General features: G+C 39.0%; 3 protein-coding genes across 3 annotated transcripts; 2 read left to right on the top strand and 1 right to left on the bottom strand.

Moving 5' to 3' along the window:
- Positions 1-16,920: 16,920 nt before the first annotated feature.
- On the bottom strand, positions 16,921-19,318 carry LOC102795466 (granzyme K-like). Its single transcript, XM_087836026.1, has 5 exons — positions 19,232-19,318; positions 18,939-19,089; positions 18,056-18,188; positions 17,511-17,780; positions 16,921-17,398 (listed from the first exon to the last, which is right to left on the bottom strand). Exons 1-5 carry the CDS (start codon positions 19,293-19,295, stop codon positions 17,249-17,251), a joined length of 768 nt encoding a protein of 255 aa, XP_087692152.1. The 5' UTR covers positions 19,296-19,318; the 3' UTR covers positions 16,921-17,248.
- A 2,927-nt stretch (positions 19,319-22,245) lies between these two features.
- Positions 22,246-23,451, top strand: LOC148096011 (granzyme B(G,H)-like). Its single transcript, XM_087836932.1, has 5 exons — positions 22,246-22,303; positions 22,391-22,541; positions 22,641-22,773; positions 22,932-23,186; positions 23,293-23,451. The coding sequence occupies exons 1-5, from the start codon at positions 22,246-22,248 to the stop codon at positions 23,449-23,451; spliced, it is 756 nt and encodes a 251-aa protein (XP_087693058.1).
- Positions 23,452-26,409: 2,958 nt separating this feature from the next.
- Positions 26,410-27,658, top strand: LOC102784813 (duodenase-1-like). The gene is made up of 5 exons (XM_087836912.1): positions 26,410-26,477; positions 26,562-26,712; positions 26,810-26,942; positions 27,071-27,328; positions 27,426-27,658. Exons 1-5 carry the CDS (start codon positions 26,420-26,422, stop codon positions 27,591-27,593), a joined length of 768 nt encoding a protein of 255 aa, XP_087693038.1. The 5' UTR covers positions 26,410-26,419; the 3' UTR covers positions 27,594-27,658.
- Positions 27,659-27,928: the final 270 nt, after the last annotated feature.

The raw sequence follows: 27,928 nt of genomic DNA, 5'->3' as shown, positions 1-27,928 counted from the left end.
GAGTTGGGACCAGGAAGCAGAGTTGCAGTCTTACACGCCTCTCTGCAGCTTCCCTCCTCCTGCTACCCCCCCAAAAACCCATCTCCATAGAGACTGTGTCAGCTTCCAAAAAGACAAAAAACAAACTAAAAACTAGCAACAAACAACTTAAACATTTACAAAGAAAGAACAATACAGTATCCACACCTGAACCAAAGAGTAAAACAGTGAAATGTGGATTATTAAATATTAGGTCTCTCTCCTCCAAGTCTCTGTTAGTACATGACTTAATAATTGATCAACAAATTGATTTACTCTGCCTTACAGAAACCTGGTTGCAGCAGGATGATTATGTTAGTTTAAATGAATCAACACCCCCGAGTCATTCTAACTACCAGAAATCTCGAAGCACAGGTCGAGGGGGCGGTGTGGCAGCAATTTTTCACACCAGTCTATTAATTAATGAAAGACCAAGACAGACTTTTAATTCATTTGAAAGCCTGATGCTTAACATCGTCCACCCCAGCTGTGAAACTCAGAAACCAGTCTTACTTGTTATCATCTATCGTCCACCTGGGCCTTACACAGAGTTTCTGTCTGATTTCTCAGACTTTATATCTAATTTAGTTCTGTGCTCAGATAAAATAATTATTGTGGGTGATTTTAACATCCATGTTGATGCTAAAAATGACAGCCTCAACATGGCATTTAATCTGTTGTTAGACTCAATTGGTTTCTCTCAAAATGTAAAAGAACCCACCCACCACTTTAATCACACTCTAGATCTTGTTTTAACATATGGCATAGAAACTGAACATTTAACAGTGTTTCCTGAAAACCCTCTCCTGTCTGATCATTTCTTGATAACATTTACATTTACAATAATTGATTACGCAGCAGTGGAGAGTGGACTTTATCAAAGTAGATGTCTTTCTGAAAGCGCTGTAACTAAGTTTAAGAATATAATCCAGCCACTGTTGTCATCGTCAATGCCCTGTACCAACACAGAGCAGAGCAGCTATCTGAACGCTACCCCAACAGAGGTCGATTATCTTGTTAATAATTTCACCTCCTCACTACGTACAACTCTGGATACTGTAGCTCCAGTGAAAACTAAGGTCTCTAATCAGAAGTACCTGACCCCGTGGTATAATTCTCAAACACGTGCCCTAAAGCAGATGACTCGTAATCTGGAGAGGAAATGGCGTGTCACAAATTTAGAGGATCATCATTTAGCCTGGAGAAATAGTTTGATGCTTTATAAGAAAGCCCTCCGCAAAGCCAGAACAGCTTACTACTCATCACTGATTGAAGAAAATAAGAACAACCCCAGGTTTCTCTTCAGCACTGTAGCCAGGCTGACAAAAAGTCAGAGCTCTTTTGAGCCAACCATCCCTTTAACGTTAACTAGTGATGACTTCATGAACTTCTTCACAAATAAAATTTTTATCATTAGAGAAAAAATTACCAATAATCATCCCACAGATGTAATATTATCAACAGCTACTCTTAGTACCATTGATGTTAAGTTAGACTCTTTTTCTCCAATCGATCTTTCTGAGTTAACTTCAATAATTACTTCCTCCAAACCATCAACGTGCCTTTTAGACCCCATTCCTACAAAACTGCTCAAAGAAGTCCTGCCATTGATTAATTCTTCGATCTTATATATGATCAACCTATCTCTAATAATCGGCTATGTACCACAGGCCTTCAAGGTGGCTGCAGTTAAACCTTTACTCAAAAAGCCATCTCTAGACCCAGCAGTCTTAGCTAATTATAGGCCAATCTCCAACCTTCCTTTCATATCAAAAATCCTTGAAAGAGTAGTTGTCAAACAGCTAACAGATCATCTGCAGAGGAATGGTCTATTTGAAGAGTTTCAGTCAGGTTTCAGAGTTCATCACAGCACAGAAACAGCTTTAGTGAAGGTTACAAATGATCTTCTTATGGCCTCTGACAGTGGACTCATCTCTGTGTTTGTCCTTCTTGACCTTAGTGCAGCATTCGATACTGTTGACCATAATATCCTATTAGAGCGATTAGAACATGCTGTAGGTATTACAGGTATTGCACTGCAGTGGTTTGTATCATATCTATCTAATAGACTCCAATTTGTGCATGTAAATGGAGAGTCCTCTTCACACACTGAGGTTAATTATGGAGTTCCACAGGGTTCAGTGCTAGGACCAATTCTGTTTACATTATACATGCTTCCCCTAGGCAGCATCATTAGAAGACATAGCATACATTTTCACTGCTATGCAGATGACACCCAGCTCTATCTGTCCATGAAGCCAGATAAAACACACCAATTAGTTAAACTGCAGGAATGTCTTAAAGACATAAAGACTTGGATGGCCACTAACTTTCTGCTTCTTAACTCAGATAAAACTGAGGTTATTGTACTGCGCTGAAAAGCTTAGAAATATGGTATCTAACCAGATTCTTACTCTGGATGGCATTACCTTGGCCTCCAGTAACACTGTGAGGAACCTTGGAGTCATTTTTGACCAGGATATGTCCTTCAACGCACATATTAAACAAATATGTAAGACTGCGTTCTTCCATTTGCGCAACATCTCTAAAATTAGAAATATCCTGTCTCAGAGTGACGCTGAAAAACTAGTTCATGCATTTATTACTTCCAGGCTGGACTACTGCAATTCATTATTATCAGGATGTCCAAAAAACTCACTGAAAAGCCTTCAGTTAATCCAAAATGCTGCAGCAAGAGTACTGACAGGGACTAGAAAGAGAGAGCATATTTCTCCTGTTTTGGCTTCCCTTCATTGGCTTCCTGTTAAATCCAGAATTGAATTCAAAATCCTGCTCCTCACATACAAGGTCTTAAATAATCAGGCCCCATCTTATCTTAATGACCTTGTAGTACCATATCACCCTATTAGAGCACTTCGCTCCCGCTCTGCAGGCCTACTTGTTGTTCCTAGAGTATTTAAAAGTAGAATGGGAGGCAGAGCCTTCAGTTTTCAGGCCCCTCTTCTGTGGAACCAGCTTCCAGTTTGGATTCGGGAGACAGACACTATCTCTACTTTTAAGATTAGGCTTAAAACTTTCCTTTTTGCTAAAGCATATAGTTAGGGCTGGACCAGGTGACCCTGAATCCTCCCTTAGTTATGCTGCAATAGATGTAGGCTGCCGGGGGATTCCCATGATGCATTGAGTTTTTCCTTTCCAGTCACCCTTCTCGCTCACTATGTATTAACAGACCTCTCTGTATTGAATCATATCTGTTATTAACCTCTGTCTCTCTTCCACAGCATGTCTTTTATCCTGTCTTCCTTCTCTCACCCCAACCGGTCGCAGCAGATGGCCGCCCCTCCCTGAGCCTGGTTCTGCCGGAGGTTTCTTCCTGTTAAAAGGGAGTTTTTCCTTCCCATTGTTGCCAAAGTGCTTGCTCATAGGGGGTCATATGATTGTTGGGTTTTTCTCTGTATCTATGAAGCGCCTTGAGGCGACTTTTGTTGTGATTTGGCGCTATATAAATAAAATTGAATTGAATTGAATTGAACTCCTTGGTGGCAGAGCCCCTGTTGTTGATGAGGTCCGCCCCGAGTTCCTGAAGGCTCTGGACATTGTAGGGCTGTCCTGGTTGACACACCTCTACAATGTTGCGTGGAGATCAGGGGCAGTATCCCTGGACTGGCAGACCAGGGTGGTGGTCCCCATCTTTAAGAAGGGGGACCGGAGGGTGTGTTCCAACTACAAGGGGATCACACTCCTCAGCCTCCCTTTTGTTTGTCCAGTTTGTTTGAGTTTGTCCGCTAGTCGAACGTCAGATACAGGAGGAACAATGCGGTATTCGTCCTGGTCGCGGAACACTGGAACAGCTCTTTATCCTCTCAAGGATACTGGAGGGTGCATGGGAGTTTGCCCAACCAGTCTACATGTGTTTTGTGGACTTGGAGAAGGCATTCGACCGTGTCCCTTGGGGTGTCCTGTGGGAGGTGCTGCGGTTCGCAGCCGAGTGTGAAGCAGCGGGAATGAGGATCAGCACCATCAAATCTGAGGCCATGGTTCTCAGCCGGAAAAGGGTGGAGTGCCCACTCCGGGTCGGGGATGAGTTCCTGCCCCAAGTGGAGGAGTTCAAGTATCTTGGGGTCTTGTTCGCGAGTGATGGGAGAAGGGAGCCAGAGATCAACAGACGGATTGGTGCTGTGTCCGCAGTGCTGTGTCCGCAGTGCTGCGAACGCTGCACCGGTCTGTCGTGGTGAAGAGGGAGCTGAGTGTAAAAGCGAAGCTCTCAATTTACCGGTCGATCTACGTCCCTACCCTCACCTATGGTCACAAGCTGTGGGTAGTGACCGAAAGAACGAGATCGCGTTTACCAGCGGCGGAAATGAGCTTCCTCCGAAGGGTGGCTGGCCTCTCCCTTAAAGGTAGGGTGAGAAGTTCAGCCATCCGGGAGGGGCTCAGAGTAGAGCCGCTGCTCCTCCACATCGAAAGGAGCCAGCTGAGGTGGCTCGGGCATCTGAAAAGGATTCCTCCTGGGCGCCACCTGGGTGAGGTGTTCCGGGCATGTCCCACCGGGAGGAGGCCCCGGGGGGCAGACCCAGGACACGCTGGAGAGATTATATCTCTCGGCTGGCCTGGGAACGCCTTTGTGTTCCCCCGGATAAGCTGGAGGAGGTGGCTGGGGAGAGGGAGGTCAGGGCTTCTCTGCTTAGGCTGCTGCCCCCGTGACCCGGCCCCGGATAAAGCGGAAGAAGATGGATGGATGGTGAAGAGCAAAAGTGAGGTCAGAGATCAAATGTGATAGCCCATACACCAGTATCTTCTCCTAAACGTTTCCAGTACAAACAAAGGGAGCAGAATTATAAGCAGAGTTTTAAAGATAAAAGTCATTTTATAAAAGTTTGACCTTTTTTGACCTTAAAGAAGAGGCCAGCATTCCCAGGAATTTCTATACATTATTGCCTATATGTTCTCAATACAAACAGTGACAGTAATGATCATATATAACATTATTGTCACTTCAACCTTCAGAGAGTTTCTATTAACCTTGAAGGAGAGGTCAGAAGTCACCAAGATGACGGCTGAGATGCAGGTTTCATTACTGAGATGATTCACGAGTGTATCACTGAGTGTGTATGTGAAAGCTGCTTCATCTGCTTTGTTAAGAAACTCATCTTAGTTCATTACACATTATCCAAAAGTGTCAGTACAAGTTAGCATTTTTCTGTTTTGGGGTTTTTTCTTTTTCTTTGCCTGTCCCGGCACTGTGGCAATCAGAATTATTGTGGGAAGGCCAAGAGAAATGCCCAACCGGTTCACTTGATTGATCTTTATTATTATTATTATTTATGTATTTATTTATATTTATTTGTTTGTTTATTTTAAGTTTTAAGTTATTGCAAATGGAAAAGACATGACTGGGGGACTGAAAAGGGGAAAAACGCAGAGAAGAGAATTTCAAGAAAAGGAGAGGGAAAGAAAAATAGAGGGCAAGAGGGACAGTGAGAAAGGAGACTAAAAATCAGCTGGATCACCTGTTGGAAGAAAAAGAAGAAACCAAGAATAAAGAGAACAACACAGTGGGGAGACCACAGCATCAACCTGGATAAGTTGATGCTCACGCACCTGTGCACGTGAAAGTGCTTGTATTCAAAAGGTTCATGTGAGAGTGATAACTTAAGATTATCATTTGTACTTAGAAAAATATAATCATTTATGCTTAGAGACATATAATTGTTTGTATGTTGATAAAATATGTCATCCTTATTTAGGTCTGCTAAGGTTCTGTGTGCACTGTGTGCACCATGGGAGGGGAGGACGTTCCCCTCCCTTCTGCTGTTTTGGCATACCTCATACACATGTTAAGTTCATGGGAAGGTCACATCTTGTTTGGTGATATATGGTATGGCAGAACACACACTCTATATCTTTTCAGTTACAACAGTCTTTTGTCTTAGTTGCGCTGCTGCAAGGAAGACTCCCGCTATTCTCCCGGGAGGCTCCTGGCACCGGTCATCTTGGGAGTTTCATCTCTTTGCAGATAACATAGTAAAACATTGTTAGGCCTGGCTGAGCAGTTTTCACAAGCTCATATTTTGACACACACACACACACAAACTATGCATATTCATGTAATCACTGTTGTCAGTAAAAGTAGCTGTACGGGGAGTCCGTCCGAGGTTGACGGGGTTCAAGTGAAAGGAACAGCGTTTGACCCTGGTCGGCTTCCCTCGCGAGTGAACTCACAAAGAGCTCTGTCTTGTGTCTTGTTTTGCTGCTGCGGTTGGTTGTCTTACGTTCCAGCAGGATTTGTGCTTAGATAAACCCAACAGTTTCTCCATCGAACTATCTAATAGTGGGTGTGGGGAGCCATAGCCCTGCCCCCCAAGACATGAAGCAGGCATGGATGAGATCCAGCCCCCAGACATCTAGAGGCCCCCAGAGCACGAGAGCCCTGGGAGGACCAGGAGGGGCAGCTGTGCCACCAACCTAGAAAAGAGCTGAGGAGAGCCCCCACCGTTCCCGCAGGCTCTGCCGGCAGCCAGCTGTGCTAGAGTGGACTGAGCTGCGAGCCTAATTTTCAAATATTAATATTCATGTAAACTCTGAAGTGATATTAAGGTGTTTTACGATCACAGTTTAAGGTATATTTGGTGTTTGAACTATTTAAATAGGCAGCTAAGCGTTTGTAGAGGGAGTATTATGATTCCTAACCACTGTGAACAAGTTTAACAGATGGTTTCTCCTAAAAGCTTGGGTATTAATTAATGAATTAACTAATAGGCACAGACGTTTATTCTGCTGTGTGAAAATAATAACATTTTTAAGTTATCTAAGTGGCTTATATATCACGTTTAACCTGAGTAGCGAAAGACCACGGGGGGTTTGAAAACGATGTGCCAGGAGTTCGCTATTCTCGCCGGCTCTAGTGAGCCTTGACCTCCCGGTCGCCGAGCTGGTGGGTAACAGACGTCTCCGAAAACGTTGCAGCACTTTTGCAAATATGTAATGTTTTGATAAATCGAGCAGATTTTTGAAGTTTACACAACTACATCCTCGCCTGAGAAAATCTTAAAAGTTTATTTTGTGACACAGAAAGAGTTATAGGAGTCATATATAACTCCAGTTTCCATTGTTGGACACTGGAATTGGCTGCGTCGCGCTATGAATTCTGGGATAGGTTGGGCCATGAAGAATACACCCGACCCATCCTTCAAATCTGGGGAAACGGAGGCCACATTTGTCGGCCGCATTTGTCAGAGTCTTCAAATTTGAACGGTCTTCGTTGCGTCACTGTAACGTAATCGGCCTACAAATGCGGCCTCCGAAGGATGCAGCCCCTGAATTTGGACACAGCTACGATACCGGAGACTGCTTCTTCTTCTTCTGCGTTTAATGGCAGCTGGCATCCTTGTAGATGCATTGCTGCCATCTTCTGTTTCAATCCATTTACTCCCGTTACTCTTTTAAATTCTACTACTTATCCCTGCGTCTTTCAGGATTTTATAAAGCTTCAAACGACACGTTGACTATTAAATAAGTCGTTGACTATCCCAGCTGTCTTAGGGTGAGAAGCAGGGTACACCCTGGACAAGTCACCAGTCTGTCGCACGTCTCTCTCTATTCTCTATTTCTGCTATCCATTGATGGCAATCAGCGAGGCTGTACTGAAGACCAGTGTTGTCATCTATTCTCCTCCAGTTGATCAGCTACCTGATGGTGGTAACCAGGCCTCACTGTTTCATGTTTCCATGTCTATGCTTCGTACTTACCATTTCCTCTTTGTTTCTTTGTGCCTCCAGTAACCTTGTCAAGTCACTGCTAAACTCACCTGCAGCTCAGTAATCTGGACGCCGGCCTCCACGGCAAGATTCACTTTATTCACTTTGTGTCTCAATTGTGGAAACCTAAACAACCCACTGTTCTCACTTGCCTGTCCTCTTGCCCGCCATCTTCTCAGGATCATTCACTCATTCATTCACTCACTCACCAAAAGTTCATATAGTTTTATATATAAGATCATATAAAACCCAGATTTAATTTCATTTTTTCTAAAATGTAAAATGATGAAATGAAGGACAAAACGTAGATTAATGTGACAGACTGTGTTGCAATGCAGTCAGTGAAAAGGTTCCAGAGCAACCAAAGATAGCGTGATTGACTAAGCTGCATCTTTGCTCCAATTAAGGATGTGATAAAAGAAGTCAAGATAAGTGTTGACATGTTTAGCATGTAGTGATAAGATTGCCCACTGTTGTTCTTATCTTCTTGTATCTTCCTTTAACATTAACTAGTAATAACTTTCTGAACCTCTTCACAAATAAAATTTTAACCATTGGAGAAAAAATTACTCATAACCATCTCACAGACAAAACATTATGCACAGCTACTTTCAGTACCATTGATATTCATTTAGAGTACTTTTCTCCAATTGATCTTTCTGAGTTAACTTTAGTAATTACTTCCTCCAAACCATCAGCATGCCTTTTAGACCCTATTCCTACAAGACTGCTCAAAGAAGTCCTACCATTAATTAATGCTTCAGTCTTTTTTAATTAAAAAAAAATGTCACGGATAAGTCTAAAAAAAACAACAAAAAAAACCCCCACAATGGTGGTCTAGTACTACCAAGTATTCTTACTCTTGATGGCATTACCTTGGCCTCCAGTAACACTGTGAGGAACCTTGGAGTCATTTTTGACCAGGATATTAAATATATTAAACACATACGTTGGACTGCTTTCCTCCATTTGTGCAATATCTCTAAAATTAGAAATATCCTGTCTCAGTGGGATGCTGAAAAACTAGTTCATGCATTTATTACTTCTAGGCTAGAATACTGTAATTCATTATTATCAGGAAGTCCTAAAAACTCCCTGAATAGCCTTCAGCTAATCCAGAAGTTTTGAAAGTTTTTCCTTCCCACTGTTGCCAAAGCGCTTGCTCATAGGGAGTTATATTTTTATACATATATTATCTTTACCTTACATCATAAAGCGCCTTGACACAACTGCTGTTCTGATTTGGTGCAATATAAATAAAACTGAAGCTAATTAAGTTACATAAAGCTGGTGGTCACCAAACACTGACTTTATTTAACTGTTAAAAAATCTTAATGCTCATTAAAAAATCTTAGGACATTTTTACCACAATGTAATAAGGCTGTACATGTATAACCCTCTATCTGTCAAAGCATCTTATCACTTATATGAAAACACCAAGATTAAAGAGGAAAGTCCCACCCATTCATGTTATCTGAGTGTATCGGGTTGCATTGCAGCAGATTTAAACAAAAGTTTAAATAACAAACTATTTTTAATTTTCTATTAAACCCCAGTTTCATTTTGTTGCTTCAAGGTACGAGCTAAACAAGCTGTCATTTTTGTCCACCCAGAGAAAACAGAAATAAGGACTCTCAGTAAGCAGAAGAGTAGAAGTAGCTCACTTATCTTCTAAATTCAAGTCTTTTGGTAAGAAAGGGGCGTATATAATATTCCGTGTTTATTCTAAAACTTGAAGTCTGTGTTTTGGAAAGCTGCAAAACCACATTCATCAAAGGATGTTACTGCAAGCTGTGATAAAATCATGTTCTTGCGAGTTTGTACTTATTTGTGTTCCGATATGCCTCAGATGATAATAAGTAGCAGCACATCAGCCCTTTTTTTCTGGCCCACCAATGTGTAAATATGAACGTTTTAACTTGAGCTTTTCTCTAATTACATTTGCACTTGGACCACCGCTCTATATGACCCTAGTGCACAACTGAAGCTACATTTGTATTAAGTAGTCAGATATAAAAATCACTTTTCACGGCTCCACACTGAAAATAATTTGAGTTATATATTTCTCCTTTTTTCACTTTTTAAAACTTTCAAATTACATGCATATTTATTATTTTTCTTTTATTGTTGATACCACGTCATATAATCTACTGATGATCTTGGATTTTAACGTATTCAGCTATCCTACACGAGCAGGTCTTAACATAAAGAAGTTTGAACTGTGAAGAAGAAATGCAGAGAGAGAGAACAAGAGCAAGAGAGGCAGCATGGCTGACGCAAAGTGCTGTACATGTTCCAGTGTAAAGCACTTTGTGCTTTATAAAGAAAATGCCGATGATGATGATGGCCCGTCGTGGTAGATTTGAACCCAAGCTTCTGCAGCTGTCAGGGTTCCTGGCCCAGCATTTTCAGTTTACACTCTCTCACAGTGTAGTTTTCCATGTGTTTCCGGTTTGTTTAGTTCTACTTGCTGTGTTATTAGTCAGATTTAGTTCAGCTGTGTACTTACCTGTTTCTAATCATCATCATCCTATGTATTTAAGTCCTTAGTTTCCTCCAGTTTGTTGTCTTGTCACCCTCAATCCCACATGTGATTCCAGTTCAGCCATTCAGTAGTCTCATGTTCTGTTCATCCTGTCATCACAATAAACACCATCCAAGTGCTTCACCAGCCTGCGGGTCCTGCGTTTGGGTCCTCTCTTCTCCACATCCACACACCAACGTGACACCTGCTGAACTCAGTGAGCTACACTACCTCATATCTTCTACTTTGTGTGCTTTTTGCATTTACACTTAGCTAAATAACAGTAGTTTAGGCCATTTAAAACAACAAAGTGTTATTTCTGGTGCTGGTACACAGTACTTACTATTTACTTAAAACACCTAGTCAAGAAACTATATATACATAAATTTAAATGATTCATGGCTCTGGAGAGATTTAATTGTTTTGTTTTTGTTTGGTTGTTTGTTTGTTTTTTTTGTTCATTTGAGCTCTGTCTGTCTACAAATCTCTAAGGAAGTCCAGGCAAACAAAATCATCTGAAAAAAATATTAAAATTAAGTGTCATGTGGCTTAGTGGCTGAAGACTAGAATTGATGACAGAAGTGTTGACCAACTGAGGGCAGCTGAAATGTCTGTAAGAAGAAATTGCCTGGTCTCCTATTACAAGTATTATTTGTACTTTTGGATAAACAAATAAAGGAAACCTTTAAATATACATATTTTTAGTTGTCAGTTAACTTGTTTGTACTTGAAAGATTGTAGTAACACCTTTTTTCTTTTCACAAAATAAATTATTGGCCTACAGCCTTCGAGTGTTCCTAATTTTTTGCTGCCTGGTTCCATACAAGGCTTACAATTTGATTTTTGTCTGATGACCTTTGAAAGCACCTTGGGGCAACTGTTATTGTGATTTGGTGTTGTATAAATAAAATTAAATTAAATTGAATTGAAATAACAATAATAAATAATAATAATAATGACCTATGTTCATAATTGGATGATTCTTTTCCTGGATTAAAACAAGAGACCTGCACAGTAAGAAGACTCAATAAGCAGCTCTCCTCAGACCGATGCACACCTGGCTCCCTCTAATGGTCAAAGAACAAAACAAATACTTCTTTGACAAGGCATAAAAAAAAAAATGCATGATAGTCTAAATCACTGAAAGCAGCAAAAACTCAAAGATCTAACAGAAACAAAAATACGAACACTGGAAAAAATGAAAAAATGGAAACATATGAAGCTCATGTGTAAGTATTTGTACTTTGTTACTTCCCACCTCTGTTGTCAGCACATAGAAAGTAGCGTAGAGAGCGGCAGAGAGAGGGCGACACAGTCTTTAATCTTTAAATAAAGATTTAAAATATCATCTCATATTTGACCTCTGACCTCTCTTTCAAGGTAAATAGACATTTAAATGTTAAAGTGATAATAATGCTGTACAGAGCCATTTAAAACTATGTTTATCACTGCCATTGTTTATATTGAGAACATTAAAGGCACGTAAGATTGATATACAGGAATTCTACATATTACATTACATTAGAACATTGACCTCGTCTTTAAGGTCAAATAAAGTCAAACTTTTATATCTTTAAAACTGCTTATAATTCTGCTCACTTTGTCTGTGCTAGAAACATTTAGGCGATGATGCTGGTATATGGGAATTCTAAATGTCACATTATAGTTTACATCCAAATGTCACATTTGACCTGTGACCTCACTTTTACTTTTCATATTTGCCTTTCTTTCAAGTCGACCCTAAAATGTGTTAGATAGTTAAAGGAAAAAGTTTTCTAAAGATCAGTACCTGTTATCCATTATCCGCTCCTACATAATGTCTGTGTAATCACATTGAACATCTGTCATGCTACATGACACATCAATAAATAACAATAATAATACAATAATCAGTAATAATACCAGCATCACCTCTACTGTTGTACTACTATGAATAGTAACAATAATACTGATAACAAAGACGAATAAATCAGTGAAGATAAATAATGATATTAATGAAAATATGAATGGAAATATGTTTCAAGAAGGCTGCTAAAAGATTTGTGAAAAAGAATGACCCTGGGTTTTGTAAGTGTCTATCCAACATTTACACACATTCATACTCTATGCTCTTCGTCGGAGAGCAACTTGGAGTTAGTATCTTGCCCAATGATATTTGGCATGTGGACTGGAGCACCCAGGGATCAAACCACCAACCTCCACAGATGACTTGCTCTAACCCCTGAGCTTCAGCCACCAAGGAGGCGTCATTATTGGGCAGGTCAACAGTGCTTTTGTTCTTTATTTCACCTCAGCTGTAAAAGACTGGTCATACACAGACAGATAGCTGGAAGAAATGTGTATGGAGGTGTGGACCCGCTCCTGAAATTTTAATATATTAGCTCCAGTTTCATCTTTTATATGATTTTTTATATGGTGTGAAATTATCTAGACTATTCAGAACCCCTTTAGAACCCCACTGTATATTCATAGAAATATATAATATGTGCATAGAAATATTAAGAAAGATTAAGCCACGGTGATGGGAAACATCAGTGATAATTGTAACTGCACCAGCTGTTTTATAATTACTTTGTTTGAGAACCAATTTGGACTGAATTGCTGATGTTCCCTTACTGTAACTGAACTGCTATTTGCCTATCAAGGTTTTGCATCTGATGTCATGCACACAACACTCGGCTGCCCGCTATTGGACGTGATAACCATTAGCATTCACGTCCAATAACTAGTTATCACTTCCTTCTTGTTAGTTATCTTCTGATGTGTTGGCTGCAGCAATCATCAAGGACAGAAAGTGAATCCTTTTTTTTTTAATCGCTTCTCTGCTGATGTAGATAAACAAAGATGAACAAAAAAAAAAAAAAACGATTTGATATACCGGCATCAGAAAAGTAGTTATCAGTTATTTGAATTTTGAAAATCATCAAAATACATTTCAAACAATTTTTGAACATTTACATTTTTTACATTTTAATTTTCTCTCTCTAATTTTTTCTTTCTCATCTTCTTCATCCGCCTCCTCAACCACTACTCTCCTCCTCATCGCCATCTCACTCCTAAACCAAAGTCAGGGTTCTGACATGAGAAAACCAAGAGGAAGAGGTTTATTTAATTTTGATTAGTTATCAGACATATGCCCTCCCGTCTACAAAAAGGCTAACAAGAAATAGCTAAACAACAGCACAATGTTGTAAGTAAACATTATGCTGGCTAACATTACACTCTAGCATCCTAACACTTTTAAATTACTTTCCCTTTGATCAACAGAGCACATGGCACTAGTGACTCTTTGCTTGTGCCATTTAATGACTGTAAAAAATATGGACGACTTATTATCGCCCCAAAAATGAAGCCAAAACATCTCTATCGCCCCCTGGTGTCTAACTGCAGTATAGGTCAGAAACCCTGCCTCCTCTATGTTAGCGGCTGGGACTCTTTTTTTAAAGTCATTTGTGTCATTAAGCACATGTTAGGCAGGTGTCAAAGGAGCATGCTAAAATAGCCTACTTCTACTAATTTAGATAGAAGAGAGAGGTTTGTGGTGGTGTCAGTCTCACAGTCTAACAGCAGAACAAAGTGTCAGAAAACAAGTAGAAATGAACCAGAGTGAAAAGGAGTAGTATAAGGGCTGGCAATGTGTGACAAAGTTATAATATTTTTAGGATGTCAGGAGGTCTTACTGTTTGGCTTAGATGTCCTGTGTGCATAAAAAATGCCATGCTGATGGAGTTGTCGAACAGCTTAATGACTGAAACAGGAGATACAGCACCTTGTAATGGCTGTAAACCAGAGACACTATGAAACATCATCTCTGGTTTTCTTGGCAGAGTAATTAGGCCCGAGCTACACAGCAACAGACTGAATTTCATTAATTTAGAAATTGAAAAAAGGGCAAAATGTATTTTCTTCTAAATATTAAAGCTTCACAACTGTGAGTTCAGAGAAGTGCACTGAAGTTTGATTCTTATCTGGAAATGGTGGTTTCTGCCGTTCATCTAGTTTGCTGTATAAAGATAGTGACAAATGACCATGTTGAGCAGTTCCAAGGAACAGTATCATGGACTTGAATCAGCCTTCTTCAATTTTAGATGAACAAATTTTACAAAAACACTCTTTATGTGTTTGAAATGTGTTCACAAAATGTGAGACAAGATGGTGTCTCACCATCCAAATGAAAATGGTCCAAAAATAATTAAAAAAGGGAGAGAAGTCAACAGCTTTTGTTTTTATACAGTACACATGCAGTACCACTAGAGCTACAAGATTTTTGGTTATTATTGCACATTTAAACGTTTCTAAATCAAGTTATTTATTTACAAAAGTTTAATTGTGCAAACTTCAATCCACTGACAACGTTTCTAGTTATGGTCTGGAAATGAGTGAGAACTGAAATGACACCAATAGTGTTAATTGCATTAAAAACTGTGTTTTTGTCATTAGCTTAGCAGTTAATAGGAAACACGTCACGTCACGTGGGATTGTACTTGTGCTGTTAAATCGTTGTCAATACATTTTTTTTAAATATTGCTTTCTTTAGTAAAACACAAGTGCAGTTATATAATGACTGAAATATACTTACAACTGAAGGGACAATGATTTTACACACATAATCAGAACCTAGCAAAAACCTTTTAACTATTCCATCTATTAGCATCTTACTCCACCATTATGCTATCAAACTGAGAATATAAAGTCAATATTAAGCAATGTGTTAATTATTGGACCAGTGGGGCAATAAATAAATATCAGGCAAAGTTTTACAATTAACAACTATTCAGTTTCCATCTTGTCTACAGTTTCATGAGCCTTATTAATATGGATGACATTTCACTTTTAATCAGGTTTAATCAATAAACTTCTGAGGATGGTGAAATGGGGTAACTGTCTAAATACAGCTAAGTTTCATAACCGTGAGTCTGGAGAAGTGCTCTGAAGTTTAAATCTTATCTGGAAGTTGTGGTTTCTGTGGTTCATTTAGTTTGTTATAGGATCTGAAGATAGTGACAACTGGCCACGTCAAACAGTTCCTAGGAACAGTATCATGGACTTGCATCTGACTTCTTCAATTGTAGATAATTAAATAATCAAAAACTAATTTCTAATTTCTGAAATGTATTCATTAAGTGTGAGACAAGACAAATGGTTCAAATAAAGAAATGAAGGAGAGAAGGAAACATATTTAGTGCACGTGCTGTAGCACCAGATCTAAAAATCAATATTTTTTTACATTACTTACTGATAAAAAAGCGTAAACCAGCCAGATCCAATCTACCAACTTCTCACCAACAAGTGAGAAGTCAAATGAGCATTTATTAGATAAAAAAAAAAACTGGATGATTGGTTGGTTGCTGCTAATAGACTTAAATTAGTTTATGTATTATTTTATGACAACGCACAGACGTCCGAGCTCCATGTTGTTGTTAAGCTTAATGTAGGGATGCTTTACAAACATTCAGAGATCAACTTACACACTTGCTTTACTTCTCTGGGACTGCTTGCTCAGAGATGAAATGCCGGTTTGGCAGCACGTCCAGATGAACAGCTTTTTGGGTTTGACAGTAGTTACTGTAATTCTCTGATTAAAATGAGGAGACAATAGTTCACAATTTAGAAATGTTCCTTAAATGAAGAGAGGAGTCAGATCTTATGCTGAGATAATAAACAGTGGATGGACAAAACAAAGTAATCACTTGACTGATTCTTGAATGTATATCGGGAGGAGCTATTATCACCTTTCGCCTTGGTGTTACAGGAGTTAAAGCAAAGAAATTATTGGAGAGCCAGCCACAAATCTCAAATAAACAATCAACTAAGGTCTGGCTTAAAAGACATAAACAGCGGAATATCATCAGCATAGAAATAAGAAACACCGGAAAAGAATGGAATAATGCTGAAGGTAGCATGTAAAAGAAAAATAAGAATAGACCAAGGACTGAACTTTGTGGAACACCACAGGTTAGAGAAGCAGTGCTAGAGAACGTGTTCACCCTAACAGAGAATCTTCTTTCAGAAAAATAGGAGGGAAACCAGGCTAGCGCTTAACCAGTGATGCCAGACAAAACCTTGAGGCTATAAAGCAAAATATTTTGGTGTAACGGTATTAATGGTAACATTATATCATTGATGCACCTGTTGATTCTGTGAAATGTTCAAATTAATTGTGTGGGGGTTTTTTATGATCGCAATTTAAAAACACACACAATCACACAATGTATTACCTATGAGACAGTGTGATAAAAAAAACAAAACCCCACTGCTATATTTTATTTGAAAATGTAAGAGAAGCAAAGTGATTTTTACTTCTTCAAATATGTAAATAAATAAGCCACAAAGGGCTCGTTTGACAAAGAACAAATCAAGAATGTGGCCTTAATGCCTTTTCAGGCAGGTTTCTTAGGCTTAAAAGACATTTAATTTGGTTAAAAATGAAGGACTAAATTACCAATTTTTGATAAAGATTTCTTAAATTAAGATTAAGATTTAGTGATGTGAGATTTAGAAGTTCCTGTAAAAACATGACACTTTGAGAGAATTGCAGTACAAACAATGAGACACACAGAAGGAAATATATCTTTACTTCAGCTTTATTAGAAAGTAGGAAAAGTAGAAAGTAAAAATACAGCAAAAATATTGTTTTGTATCAATTTTTTTTGTGGGGTCTTTGGTGGTGTCAAGTAAAAATACTGAACAAAACTAAACAAGAAAACATATTTAAAAATTTATCTTTATCAAAAACTCTGTTCAAAATCCTCATATTCATTTACTGGACATAGTGAATGTGTCTGGGGCTGCTATGTGCACAGTCTGTAACAATTAGAGCAAGCCAGCAGTGACAAAGATTCCATAAAATATAACATAATCAATGAGATAACAAAAATGATGCTGGTCAAGTGAAAGGTATGAAGTGATAGCTCAGCCGATTAAACATCATAAAAGCATAAAACATTGTCATCTTGATTAGCTTATGTGGACTGATGCCTGATGACTTTTAAGACTTCATTGTTTCTTTGATCCACTTGAGTTGTCTCTTTGAGAGAAACGAGTAGATTCCGGGCTTGTAAATGTTCCCACAACCGGCTCCAAAAGAAGTAACTCCAACCAGATGAAAGCCGCACAGCAGTGGGCCTCCGGAATCCCCCTGCAGCAAGTACATATGCACTGTAGACCTTTTTTCTCACTTACAGGTGTCAAAACATCAAAATGGTGCTGAGGTCGATGATTACATGCTCATATACATTCTTAATACTTACTTGACAGGTATCCGCTGCTTTTTTGCCATTTGAACCGGCACATACCATGTCACTAGTGATTAAAGGTGCGTAGTTGTAATATTCACAAGAGTTACACTTATGTCTGCCGATCACAGTCACGCGGACAGACTTGAGAACATCCGAGATGTGGTTCTCTTCAGTTACTCCCCATCCAGCAACCAGACACTTGGTGCCATCTGGAGGGTCTTTGACAATTTTGCCCAATTGGAGCCATTTTACTGACTTGGTTGTATATACTGGTTCATTAAGCTGAGAAAGAATCGAAAAGAAATGTTACATTTTGACAGTGACTATCTATATGTTACAGATTTGGCTTTAAAGTAAGTATATCTGTGATACTGTGATAAAGTCTGGGTCACTATAATAATTCATATATTTTGTTTGGAAAATGGGAAATAGGTGCAGTGAATTATTGAAACATGTCTAAACATACCCAGAAATGCACTTTATCAGGTGGAAACAAACTTATTTTCATTGTTGTATCTTTGCTTGACCAGCTACTGGACACTGAATTTTCAGCTTACCTTGAGCAGCATGAGGTCATTGCCCACAATATGATTGAAATAGTTAGGATGAGCAAAATGTTTCTCAACCTCTCGGACCTGCCTCGACTCTTCTTCCTCTTTGACGATGGAGTGCGCTCCCAGGATCGCCTTGCTCATTCTGCAAAAGAAAAACTCAGTGTAGTGATGACACTTCACTTACATGAAAAGGTCAGGAGTGTGTAAAACTGTTCAAATCATAGTTGTGTATTATTACATACGCCTGGGCTATGGCTGTTACTGAGCCTGAGATGGACCTGCATGACACTTTCCTCCAACTGAGTAACAAACTTCAACATTATTAAATGTTATAGATGAAAATTTATTTTTCTCTACTTGAAGGAGGGCAGGATGTAATCAGTTCTTTGTGTTTGTTTGCCTGTTTGCTAGTTTTCAAGTGTTGTGTGATGTCAGATACCAATAACAACTCAAGCTGATTTCATGTTGGTGAAAATCAGGTCAAAGCCACATCAAACTTTAAATTGCCCACAATTGTTTATGGATCATCTTCAAACGTCTTAGGGGACATGAGTACCTAGTTTGGCTATGCATTTGACCTTGACCTTCACTGTTAGCACCCAAGGTCAAAGCATGGAGAGAGAGCTGTACAACACACTTATTATTTTTTCACTACAAGATCCTATGACATCACAATGAGTAAAAACAACTGTAGTATGTAATTTTCAAGGTCAAAGGTTTAAAGGTCGTGTTCTTATAAAAGCATGAAACATTTTAGTGCAGCCCCTGCCTGTCAGGAGGAGTTATGCTGTGAGTAAGAAAAAATATCAGTTAGCATTACACTTCACATCTCCTGTTAAAAATAAATACTGCAATATTTTGATTTGGAAATTTAGGAAAAGTGAACCTCAGGTTCCCAGTGCAGTGAGCAGCTGTCAGGACCCATTGTGGGTGGATTAATGTCCCCCCACACATAGATTTCTTACTTGTCAAATAAGCCATGAAGGGCAGTGAGTGTGGCTTAACTTCCTTCCCTCCAATAATCTCAGAACCATGACCTAAAACAACAAAAAATATCCAGTCACATAAGAAAATCAGCAGATTTTTAAGTCAAGAACAGATGAGTGAGCACAAATCCTAGCCCAACTGCTTTACTGAGAGATATCAGTAATGTAAACTAAAGTGCAAAACATCAATCACCTGACTGGATGATGGAAAGAAGCATGAACAAGATGAAAACATTGAAATTCCTCAGGCACAACATGTCGTCTCAACTCTCGCTGAGCAGATGTTGAATTCACTGAAGTCCACTGTGATGCACAGCTTTATACACTGAGCAGACACACACACACACACACACACACACACACTCACACACACACACACACACACACACACACACACACACACACACACACACACACACACACACAGCCAGAAGTGCTCTTAATGTGTTATAACAATCATTAGTAGTTTTGAAAATAAAAAATATAATTTGCCAATTTGCTCACATGTTAATCATATGTGCTTTTTAATAATTATCATTCATTTTCTAGTTTTACCAGTATTACTGTGAACTGGGTTGAAGCCACACAGTGCCCACAAAATATATATATATAGATCACCACCTAGTGGTTTAATGTGAATATTGAGTGTCAGTGACACAGTGAGGCTAGGATCATAAAAGCAAAGATATTTGATTGATTGTTAAATATCTGTGACGGCTGTGTCTGATTTACAGTGATTTTGAGATGTTGAGATTTTGAGACTTAAAAGATTTTGAGACATTAAAAAGCTGTTGGATTCACTGAAAAGGCTGAAGAGTCAGTGACTGAAAGCTACAAGCAGAAGTATTTATAAGAGTTTTACTTTCAGGTGGAGAGTATTTAAATGAGTCAGGCAAATGTGAATTGAAAAGTCTATGACACAAAGTTTCTTGCAAGCTGCACAAAATTTAACATGAAAAAAACAATCCTGTATTCAGCCTGCGGTGGCTGTGATAGCTGCTACTAGAAGAGTTTATTTTTAGGAGGCGAGATGTTATCAGAACGAGAGAGAATTCTCTGTATTGAAACTCTTCACTCAGTCTTCATGCCGAGTGTGTCGGTGAGCCCACTCTTTGCTCCTCACTAACACAGTTTCCATGAAACAGAGCAGAAATAAACCGAGCTCAGCTTCTTTTTCTCAGCGGTGCGCACACAGTGAGCGGCTTCTCTCTGCTGAATCTGTAATTAATACTGTTACTGTGTTAGATTAATGCCTGAATGTTGCCACACGCATGTGGCACGGTAACATTATATCAAAACATACTGATTTTCCTTCAGCCTCCTCTCACTTATCAGAACTGCCTCCCTATTTTCAGAGATTACCACTGGACTGAAACCAGAGTTTACACTGGATTATTTTGGTTAGAAGGCCTGAATTTTGCAGCACTTTATTCCTACCTCTGTGCTTACGTTGAGTGTTTGATAACGAGCAAAAGCATCTGGTCTGCTGACCTGAGAGAATGAGGCAGGACATAAGGGTGTAGCAGGTCAGACAGATAAAACAGGGGCACAGCCATTAATAGGAGATAGGAGGTGATTTTCGGAACACGGCCATTGTCTCAGTCTCCTTTGTCACGTTCTTCCTCTGTCCTCCCCTGTGTGGTTTCCAGAAAAATCCTTAAGTCTTTATGCAGTCCTTTCTATATGTCGACAATACACACCACACTTTTAATTTTAAAAGGCTTCTTTTTCAGTTTTCCACCAATAAATCTTGAAGTTGACCTTGAAGACAGTGAAAGGTGGATGTGAGCCAAATTTTAATGCTTTGTTAAGATGACCCCGCTCTACACCCCTACAACGTTTTAACAGAATTCATTCGACACTTTTTGAGCTATATGTTTGCAGAGAGTATGGCATGCATACGCTACCACAATTTCTTGGTAAAACTATACGTGGCAAAAAAGCCCACGAGAATTCAATGCAGCACATGGCCTCTGTGCAGAACACCAGAGGTGATGTATATCAATGATTTCTAATCACCGAATACTCTGCGGTCTATGAGGCATATCGTATAGCCTCATTAGTAATCAGATATCTTCCGTGGTGATGCACACCACCTCTCAGTGATTAATTGTTCAGTTAATGAGAAAAAAACACTTTGCTCTCAGTAACCATAAAGTTCCATGTGAGTTTATCATTCTTAACATGTTTGCTGTGTGCTCACCACTACTGTTAGCATCAGTATGTCCTAAAGATAAAATGGCCATTCGTTTTGTTTAAACCCTCCTAACGACGCTCCTTTCCCTCGTTGTTTATCTTCTCTCTGTATCGTATCATGCTTGTTGGTGTCCATCTTTGTTTTGGTATTGCATGGACAACAACATGGTAGCGACTACCCAGAATGTATTGTTATTACAGAATTCCATTTCATATTACTTATGTCTTCCTAACACTTCCTGATTCATTATATTCACCGTCCTCCATCCATTCGCCTCCCTCTCTCTCGTTTTCACACATCCATCAGCTCCTCACAGTGCTCCTCCCATCTTCTCCACACACTCTCTTCACTTGTTGGAACATTTCAATTTTGATCCTGAATCTTCCTGCACATCCTTTCCAGTCTTCAATTTCCAGCTTCAAACTCATGATTCTGTCCAAAACTCTCTTTACCGCCAAAGCACTATTCACATATTATTCATTCAAGAGACCAAGCTCCATACAGGAGGGCACTACGACTCTTCTGTAGGAGAACCCTCGCTCCATAAACAGTTCACACAGTGGAAGAAATGGCCCCAAGGAGGCGCTAAATGAAAAGGCATCTCCTTCCTGTTTTTATATTGCTGGTGGACAGATTATGAGCCAAGTACCATAATGTTATTAGTCTTGGTTCAAGTATGAAATCAGTAACTCGGTGGGATATTGTTGTTTTGAGCTTTAACAGTGGTGCAAAAATGTTTCAACAACCCAGCTTTTTGAAGGTTTAGACATGCCTGCTTGGTACAAAAGTTGTGGTGTGAGAGATCGTGAGAAACTGGCAACCATTAAACAGCCCGTGTGTTTCAGGATGATGGGGTAGTGTAATAATGATGAAGAAGATAATACAAGTGCCCAAAAAAACAGGATGCGGTTAGAAGTCAAAATGTGATCATCAGATTTGACAAAGCAACAGATGTATAAAAGATCCACTTCACACTTGTGCCAACACAACTTCACCTTTTTGCTGGCATCATGCTCAGTCTTCAAAAAATCCTGCTCCTCCATGTTCTGGCATGTCTCGGACGACTCGGTAAGAACTGCAAGTCTTTCTTATTGTCCTACAACCATTTAATGGAACGTTAACTTCATTTTGGTTTCCTTTATTTTACTTTTTCAGCACATGGAAGTGACATCATACATGGTAAAAAAGCCCCAGAGAACTCCATGCAGTACATGGCCTCTGTGCAGAACAAGGAAGGTAAACATGTTTGTGGAGGATTTCTCATCACTGAGGACTTTGTAGTCTCAGCTGCACACTGTAATGACTCGTGAGTAATCAAACATCTTCTGCTTCTGCTTCTCTGACTCATGTCATTAAAACACATTTAGAAAATGTATTGATTACCTCTCATTGATTACTCTTTCAGGACCCTCACACACGTTGTTCTCGGGAACCACAATCTCAAGAATGGCAATCATCAAAAAATAAGGATTGAAAACAAAACCATCCATGAAAATTATAAAGGTGTTGGACAGGGTAATGACATCATGCTGATTAAAGTAAGTACATGCTCATGTTCACAACAGTTTACATGTTGTGTAATTTCCCCTTGTGGGACAATTAAAGGATTATTCTATGTGGTTTTATTATTCAGATTATAGCTAAAGAACTATTGTATGAACACAGATATATTTTTTACTTCATGTTGTGTCTCCAGCTGTCTGAGAAAGTTAAACTGGGCCACGGAGTACAAATAATTCAAATTCCACATGCTGAAATAAACCTAAAAGAAAACCAAGTGTGTCAGGTGGCTGGATGGGGAAAAAATAAGACTGATGGTGAATATGTTGATGAGCTGATGGTGGTGGACGTGTCTGTCATTGACAAACAAGTCTGTAAAGAACAATGGTGTGGTCTTCCAGACAACGTTATCTGTGCAGGTGGATATGAGACAGACAAAGGATTCTGTCAGGTATGTTTTATGTCCTTTCAGTTTAAACAGGTTTCATGTTCACAAATCTTAAAAACATAAACACAATGAGTATAAACTGATCAATTAAAATTCTTCCTCCTCACAGGGAGATTCTGGTGGTCCTCTGGTGTGTCATGGGTTTGCTGTTGGTGTTGTTTCTTTCAACTACTATAACAACTGCAATTACCCCGATAAACCCAACGTCTATACGGACATCTCAAAATACCGTCGGTGGATCGACGAGGTTCTGGAAAAAAAAGATTGAGTAAAGTAATTTAAGTAAAAAATTTACTTCAAGATTTTCTTTTCACTATTGAAATGTGAGAATTTCTGATTCTTTCATCTGTTTAACCTAAAACAAAAATGCAAACATTATCCCACACTCGATTTGTCATTTCTTTCTGTAACAGCCAAAAGGCTGAATTTTTTATATTATTTCTGCCTTTGTAGTGGACCACGCTTCAGTTTGCCTGTGACAAAAGACATATTTGCATCCTTGTATGTTTTTTTGCTTCTCAAAATTTTAATTCAGTTTTTTCCAATTAAACTGAAGTTCAGTGTCAAAAGAAGTAATCAAATTCAGACTTGATATTTTTTTTAAGCCTCCAGGCGTTACCATGGATACAGGCTAATGACTGTAGAGCCACATTCTTCTAGCAGAAAATGAGAAAATATGTTTCATAACATTTCATTTTTTATATTCCTTGTTTGTTGCTCTATGAATGATGAACAGAAGCGTACTACAGTAAAGTTAAAAAAACATGCTGGGTTCAGGGAATGACTACTTTTTGGTATTTAAGTAATATGAGGATTTTGTCGGCTTACTGTCGGCTCCAACATGTGCTTGATGCAGATTCTGTTTGTTTTAAACTTAAATGCATTACACAATACTTGTCCTCGCTCTCACAAGTCACCACCCGATGTTTGTGGAGAGGGGTGATTATTGGCAAAAAGACATAAGATTTGAGGGTAATAGTAGAATGACCCGGTTTGCAGTGGCTTGATTTTTTTTTTTAATACTGCACACACCTGTGCTGGAAGATTTTATCAAACATTATAACAACTTCATCTACTGAAACAGCATGCTCTAGTGGTTCAACAGAGACCCATACAAATGCAGGGCAATGAGGCTCAAACAGCAACACAAAAGGTTTCATTTATGTGCACTATATCTTACTACAGCTGGAGTACAGATTTATGAGGATAAGGATAATGAATAATAAATTCACATTAATGCTGCAGATGCTGTATGAATGATAATTCAACAGATGAAAAGCTCTGAGTGCACGTGCAATTCTGCTAACCACAGTAATAGTTTCATAACTGTGAGTGTAGAGCATTGACTCTTAATCTAAAACACAAAGGCAAATAAGTGTATAAAATTACACATTATACTTATAAAAAAAGAGTCCAAACCTCCAAATTCTACCAACTACATTAGAATGAAATTGTGTTGATATAATTATATAGATATGAGAAGCTCTATTCAACCCAAGAGAGTCATAAACTGGCTGTTAAGCCGGCAGGAGCCAACCCAAATGCAGACTCACAGGCAGGACTTTAACTCAAAAACACAGCTCTTATTGCTGGATATGAACAGAGGTTGAAAGAGTACTAAAATATTCTACTCAAGTAAAAGTAATATTACTTTGATGAAATTTTACTCAAGTACAAGTAAAATTACCTGTCTAAAAATGTACTCAAGTAAAAGTAAAAAGTGGCTAATTTAAAATGTACTCAGAGTAAAAGTTAATTATTTTTTTGACAGCAGGAGAACAATGGGATACAAATCTCAAAGTAGTTGTTTTTTAATTAAAAGAAAAACAAATTAAAGTGCAATGGCAGTTAAACTGGGTAATGGTCACAAGTATTGTTGGTCAAGTTACTTGAAAAAAGTAAGTAATCCCGTTACTTTACTGATTACTTATTTTCAAAAGTAATTAGTTACTTAGTTACATAGTTACTTTTTAAAAACATGATCTACAACCTGAATAGGTAATAAAGCGATAGATCTTTCAGCCCAATTCTACTTTTTCTGCATAATCCATCATATAAAATGTAATTAAATTACACGCCTGCCTGCAGAATAGATATGTCTCAAAGGCATGACCAGGTGATTGAGAACAGCTGTGGGAGTCAGTTTCCGCCTACACCACACCCCGAAACCCACTGCTCCACCCCTCCCCTGCAGCTGAGCCACAAACCACTCCCACTGCACCGTCTCCTTCACTGACAATGTCAACCTCTGCTGAGAACACACACAGTCATTCAGATGGTATACATCCACATAGACTTGGAGCAAAACTTCTTTCCCCAAACATCTCATACTCTATTATCCACTTAGGTACCATCACAGCAGGTGAAGTCAATTCATCACAGTCATCACTCACTCAGTCTGACCAACCCGGGTACTACTGACATCATTTGGGTCCTAAATAGTGGAGATAGGACCCCAAGTAAACATTATGAATCCCATATTGAGAGCTCTTCCTTCCTTATAATAAGGAACCACATATTTTTTGATCCCTTGAACTTAAATATAACTTTCCCAAATCATAATAATTAACAACATCATTATAAATAACAACAGACCAACAACAGAGAGTGATCAAAATCTGCTGATGCTACCATCACTCCCAACACTTCTTAATGTCAGACCATTAGCAAATAACAACAGGGCTCATAACACAGGGCTTGTTAAATATCACCCGCTAACCATAGTTTTGGATATTACACAAAAACAGGAGGGACGGTGGGATCGCTCTGATCTTATTATCACATCCTCACACATCACAAACTTACGTTGCTCATTAACGCACACTTCTCACGGAATGACCACTTCTCTGCTGGTAATCTGGAACAGAAAAGCTCAGGTGCCTTGCCCAAGTTTCTCCCTGCCCATAGTCTCTCTCATACAAAACGGTGGGGTGACCTCTACTGGCTACTCTAACAAACTACAGGTGAACTCACAACTGAACAGAATAAAACCGTAACTATGGGGCCTTTTGTACAAAAAAGATCATGTAAATTGCCAAACATGAAAACTTGCGTCGCATAAATAATGTGGTTAGAAGGTGTTACTTTCTTTTTTAACTCTTATGCTACGTTCCTGTAGCCCTAGACTGGGGCGTAACAGAAAGTAAATTAAGATTGATTGTAATCATACTTGTCAGTGAGACAAACTGCTGTATAAAAGGTTCACCTAGACACTTGGTAACTATTTCGCTGGCATCATGCTCGGTCTGCAGAAAAGCCTGCTCCTTCATCTTCTGGCATGCCTCGGAAAGCTCGGTAAGAAAGCTTTGTTATTATTCTCTGATCATTTAATATGGCATTAACTACATTTTCTTTCGTTTGTTCTTTTACTTTTTTCAGCACATGGAAGTCACATCATACATGGTAAAAAAGTCCCAGAGAACTCGATGCAGTACATGACCTCTGTGCAGGACTACAACGGTCACCATGTTTGTGGAGGATTTCTCATCACTGAAGACTTTGTAGTTTCAGCTGCACACTGTGATGACTCGTGAGTAATCAGACATATTTTCCTGTAATCTCTGACTCATGTCACTGAAATGCATTTAGAAAATGTGTTGATTTCCTTTCATTGATCACTCCTTCAGGACCCTCACACACGTTGTTCTCGGCAACCACAATCTCAAGAATGGCAATCATCAAAAAATAGAGATTAAAAAAAAAATCATCCATGAAAATTATCAAGACGTTGCACTGGGTAATGACATCATGCTGATTAAAGTAAGTACATGTTCATGTTCACAACAGTTTTACATGACATATTTGCGGTCTTATTATTCTAAGTACATTGCAACAAAAGAGCAATCATAAGAAAACTGGCATTTTTACTTTATGTTGTTTGTCTCCAGTTGTCTAAGAAAACTCATCTAGGCCACATGGTACGAACAATTCAGCTTCCACCTGAAGAAATACACCTTCGAGAAAACCAAGTGTGTCAGGTGGCTGGATGGGGAAAAACTAAAACTGATAATAATAAACCTGCTGACGAGCTGATGGTGGTGGACGTGTCTGTCATTGACAAACAAGTCTGTGAGGACCAGTGGGGTAGTCTTCCTGCCAACGTTGTCTGTGCAGGTGGATATGGCACAGACAAAGGATTCTGTCAGGTATGTGTTCTGTTTTCACTGAAAGTTAAACTTGTGTTCCATCAACAAAAGAATCATTTTTTTTAAATAGAAAAATTGAAATCTTTGCTCCTCACAGGGAGATTCTGGGGGACCTCTGGTGTGTCAAGGGTTAGCTGTTGGCATTGTTTCTTATAACCACAAAGGTATCTGCAATTACCCAGAGGAGCCCAACGTCTACACCGACATCACCAAATACCTTCAATGGATCAACAAAACTGTGACTGGCAGAAACAGTTTGGTGTAAAAGTTTGGCTTTTGCATACTGAAACTTAAACATTTTGAAGTGGTTTTCTCTGCTTGCTTTGTCATCGTGACCACAAAATGGAAATAAAAATGCTTCTGACAAGCCGCAGTCTCATTTCCTTTATTTCAGTGTCATTGCAAACATATGAGTTAACAAAACAAACAAGAAACTCAGATACTATGTGAAATGACTTTTTGTCAAGTGAATGTTAGATAAGCTAATATCAAGGCTATCACCATTATCCCTTCAACTTCCTGTTTTCACAAAACTACAGTGATGCTGTTAGTGCTAGCTGACCAGAGTAGCGGTCAAAGCGGCTCTTCAGGTTGTTTTGT

The sequence above is a fragment of the Neolamprologus brichardi genome, chromosome 23 (assembly GCF_056152115.1).
Source record: "Neolamprologus brichardi isolate AB-2024 chromosome 23, ASM5615211v1, whole genome shotgun sequence".
Lineage (NCBI taxonomy): Eukaryota > Metazoa > Chordata > Actinopteri > Cichliformes > Cichlidae > Neolamprologus > Neolamprologus brichardi.
The sequence above is the reverse complement of the archived record's forward strand: the minus strand, read 5'-3'. Positions and strand labels throughout refer to the sequence as shown.

Coding starts and splice junctions, on each gene's coding strand:
- LOC102795466 (XM_087836026.1), bottom strand. CDS start 19,295: ATGTTGTGCCTGAGGAATTTCAATGTTTTCATCTTGTTCATGCTTCTT. Junction 19,090..19,231: donor TCTTTCCATCATCCAGTCAG/GTGATTGATGTT, acceptor TTGTTGTTTTAG/GTCATGGTTCTGAGATTATT. Junction 18,189..18,938: donor CACTGCACTGGGAACCTGAG/GTTCACTTTTCC, acceptor TTGCAGAATGAG/CAAGGCGATCCTGGGAGCGC.
- LOC148096011 (XM_087836932.1), top strand. CDS start 22,246: ATGCTCAGTCTTCAAAAAATCCTGCTCCTCCATGTTCTGGCATGTCTC. Junction 22,304..22,390: donor GGCATGTCTCGGACGACTCG/GTAAGAACTGCA, acceptor TTACTTTTTCAG/CACATGGAAGTGACATCATA. Junction 23,187..23,292: donor CAGACAAAGGATTCTGTCAG/GTATGTTTTATG, acceptor TCCTCCTCACAG/GGAGATTCTGGTGGTCCTCT.
- LOC102784813 (XM_087836912.1), top strand. CDS start 26,420: ATGCTCGGTCTGCAGAAAAGCCTGCTCCTTCATCTTCTGGCATGCCTC. Junction 26,478..26,561: donor GGCATGCCTCGGAAAGCTCG/GTAAGAAAGCTT, acceptor TACTTTTTTCAG/CACATGGAAGTCACATCATA. Junction 27,329..27,425: donor CAGACAAAGGATTCTGTCAG/GTATGTGTTCTG, acceptor TGCTCCTCACAG/GGAGATTCTGGGGGACCTCT.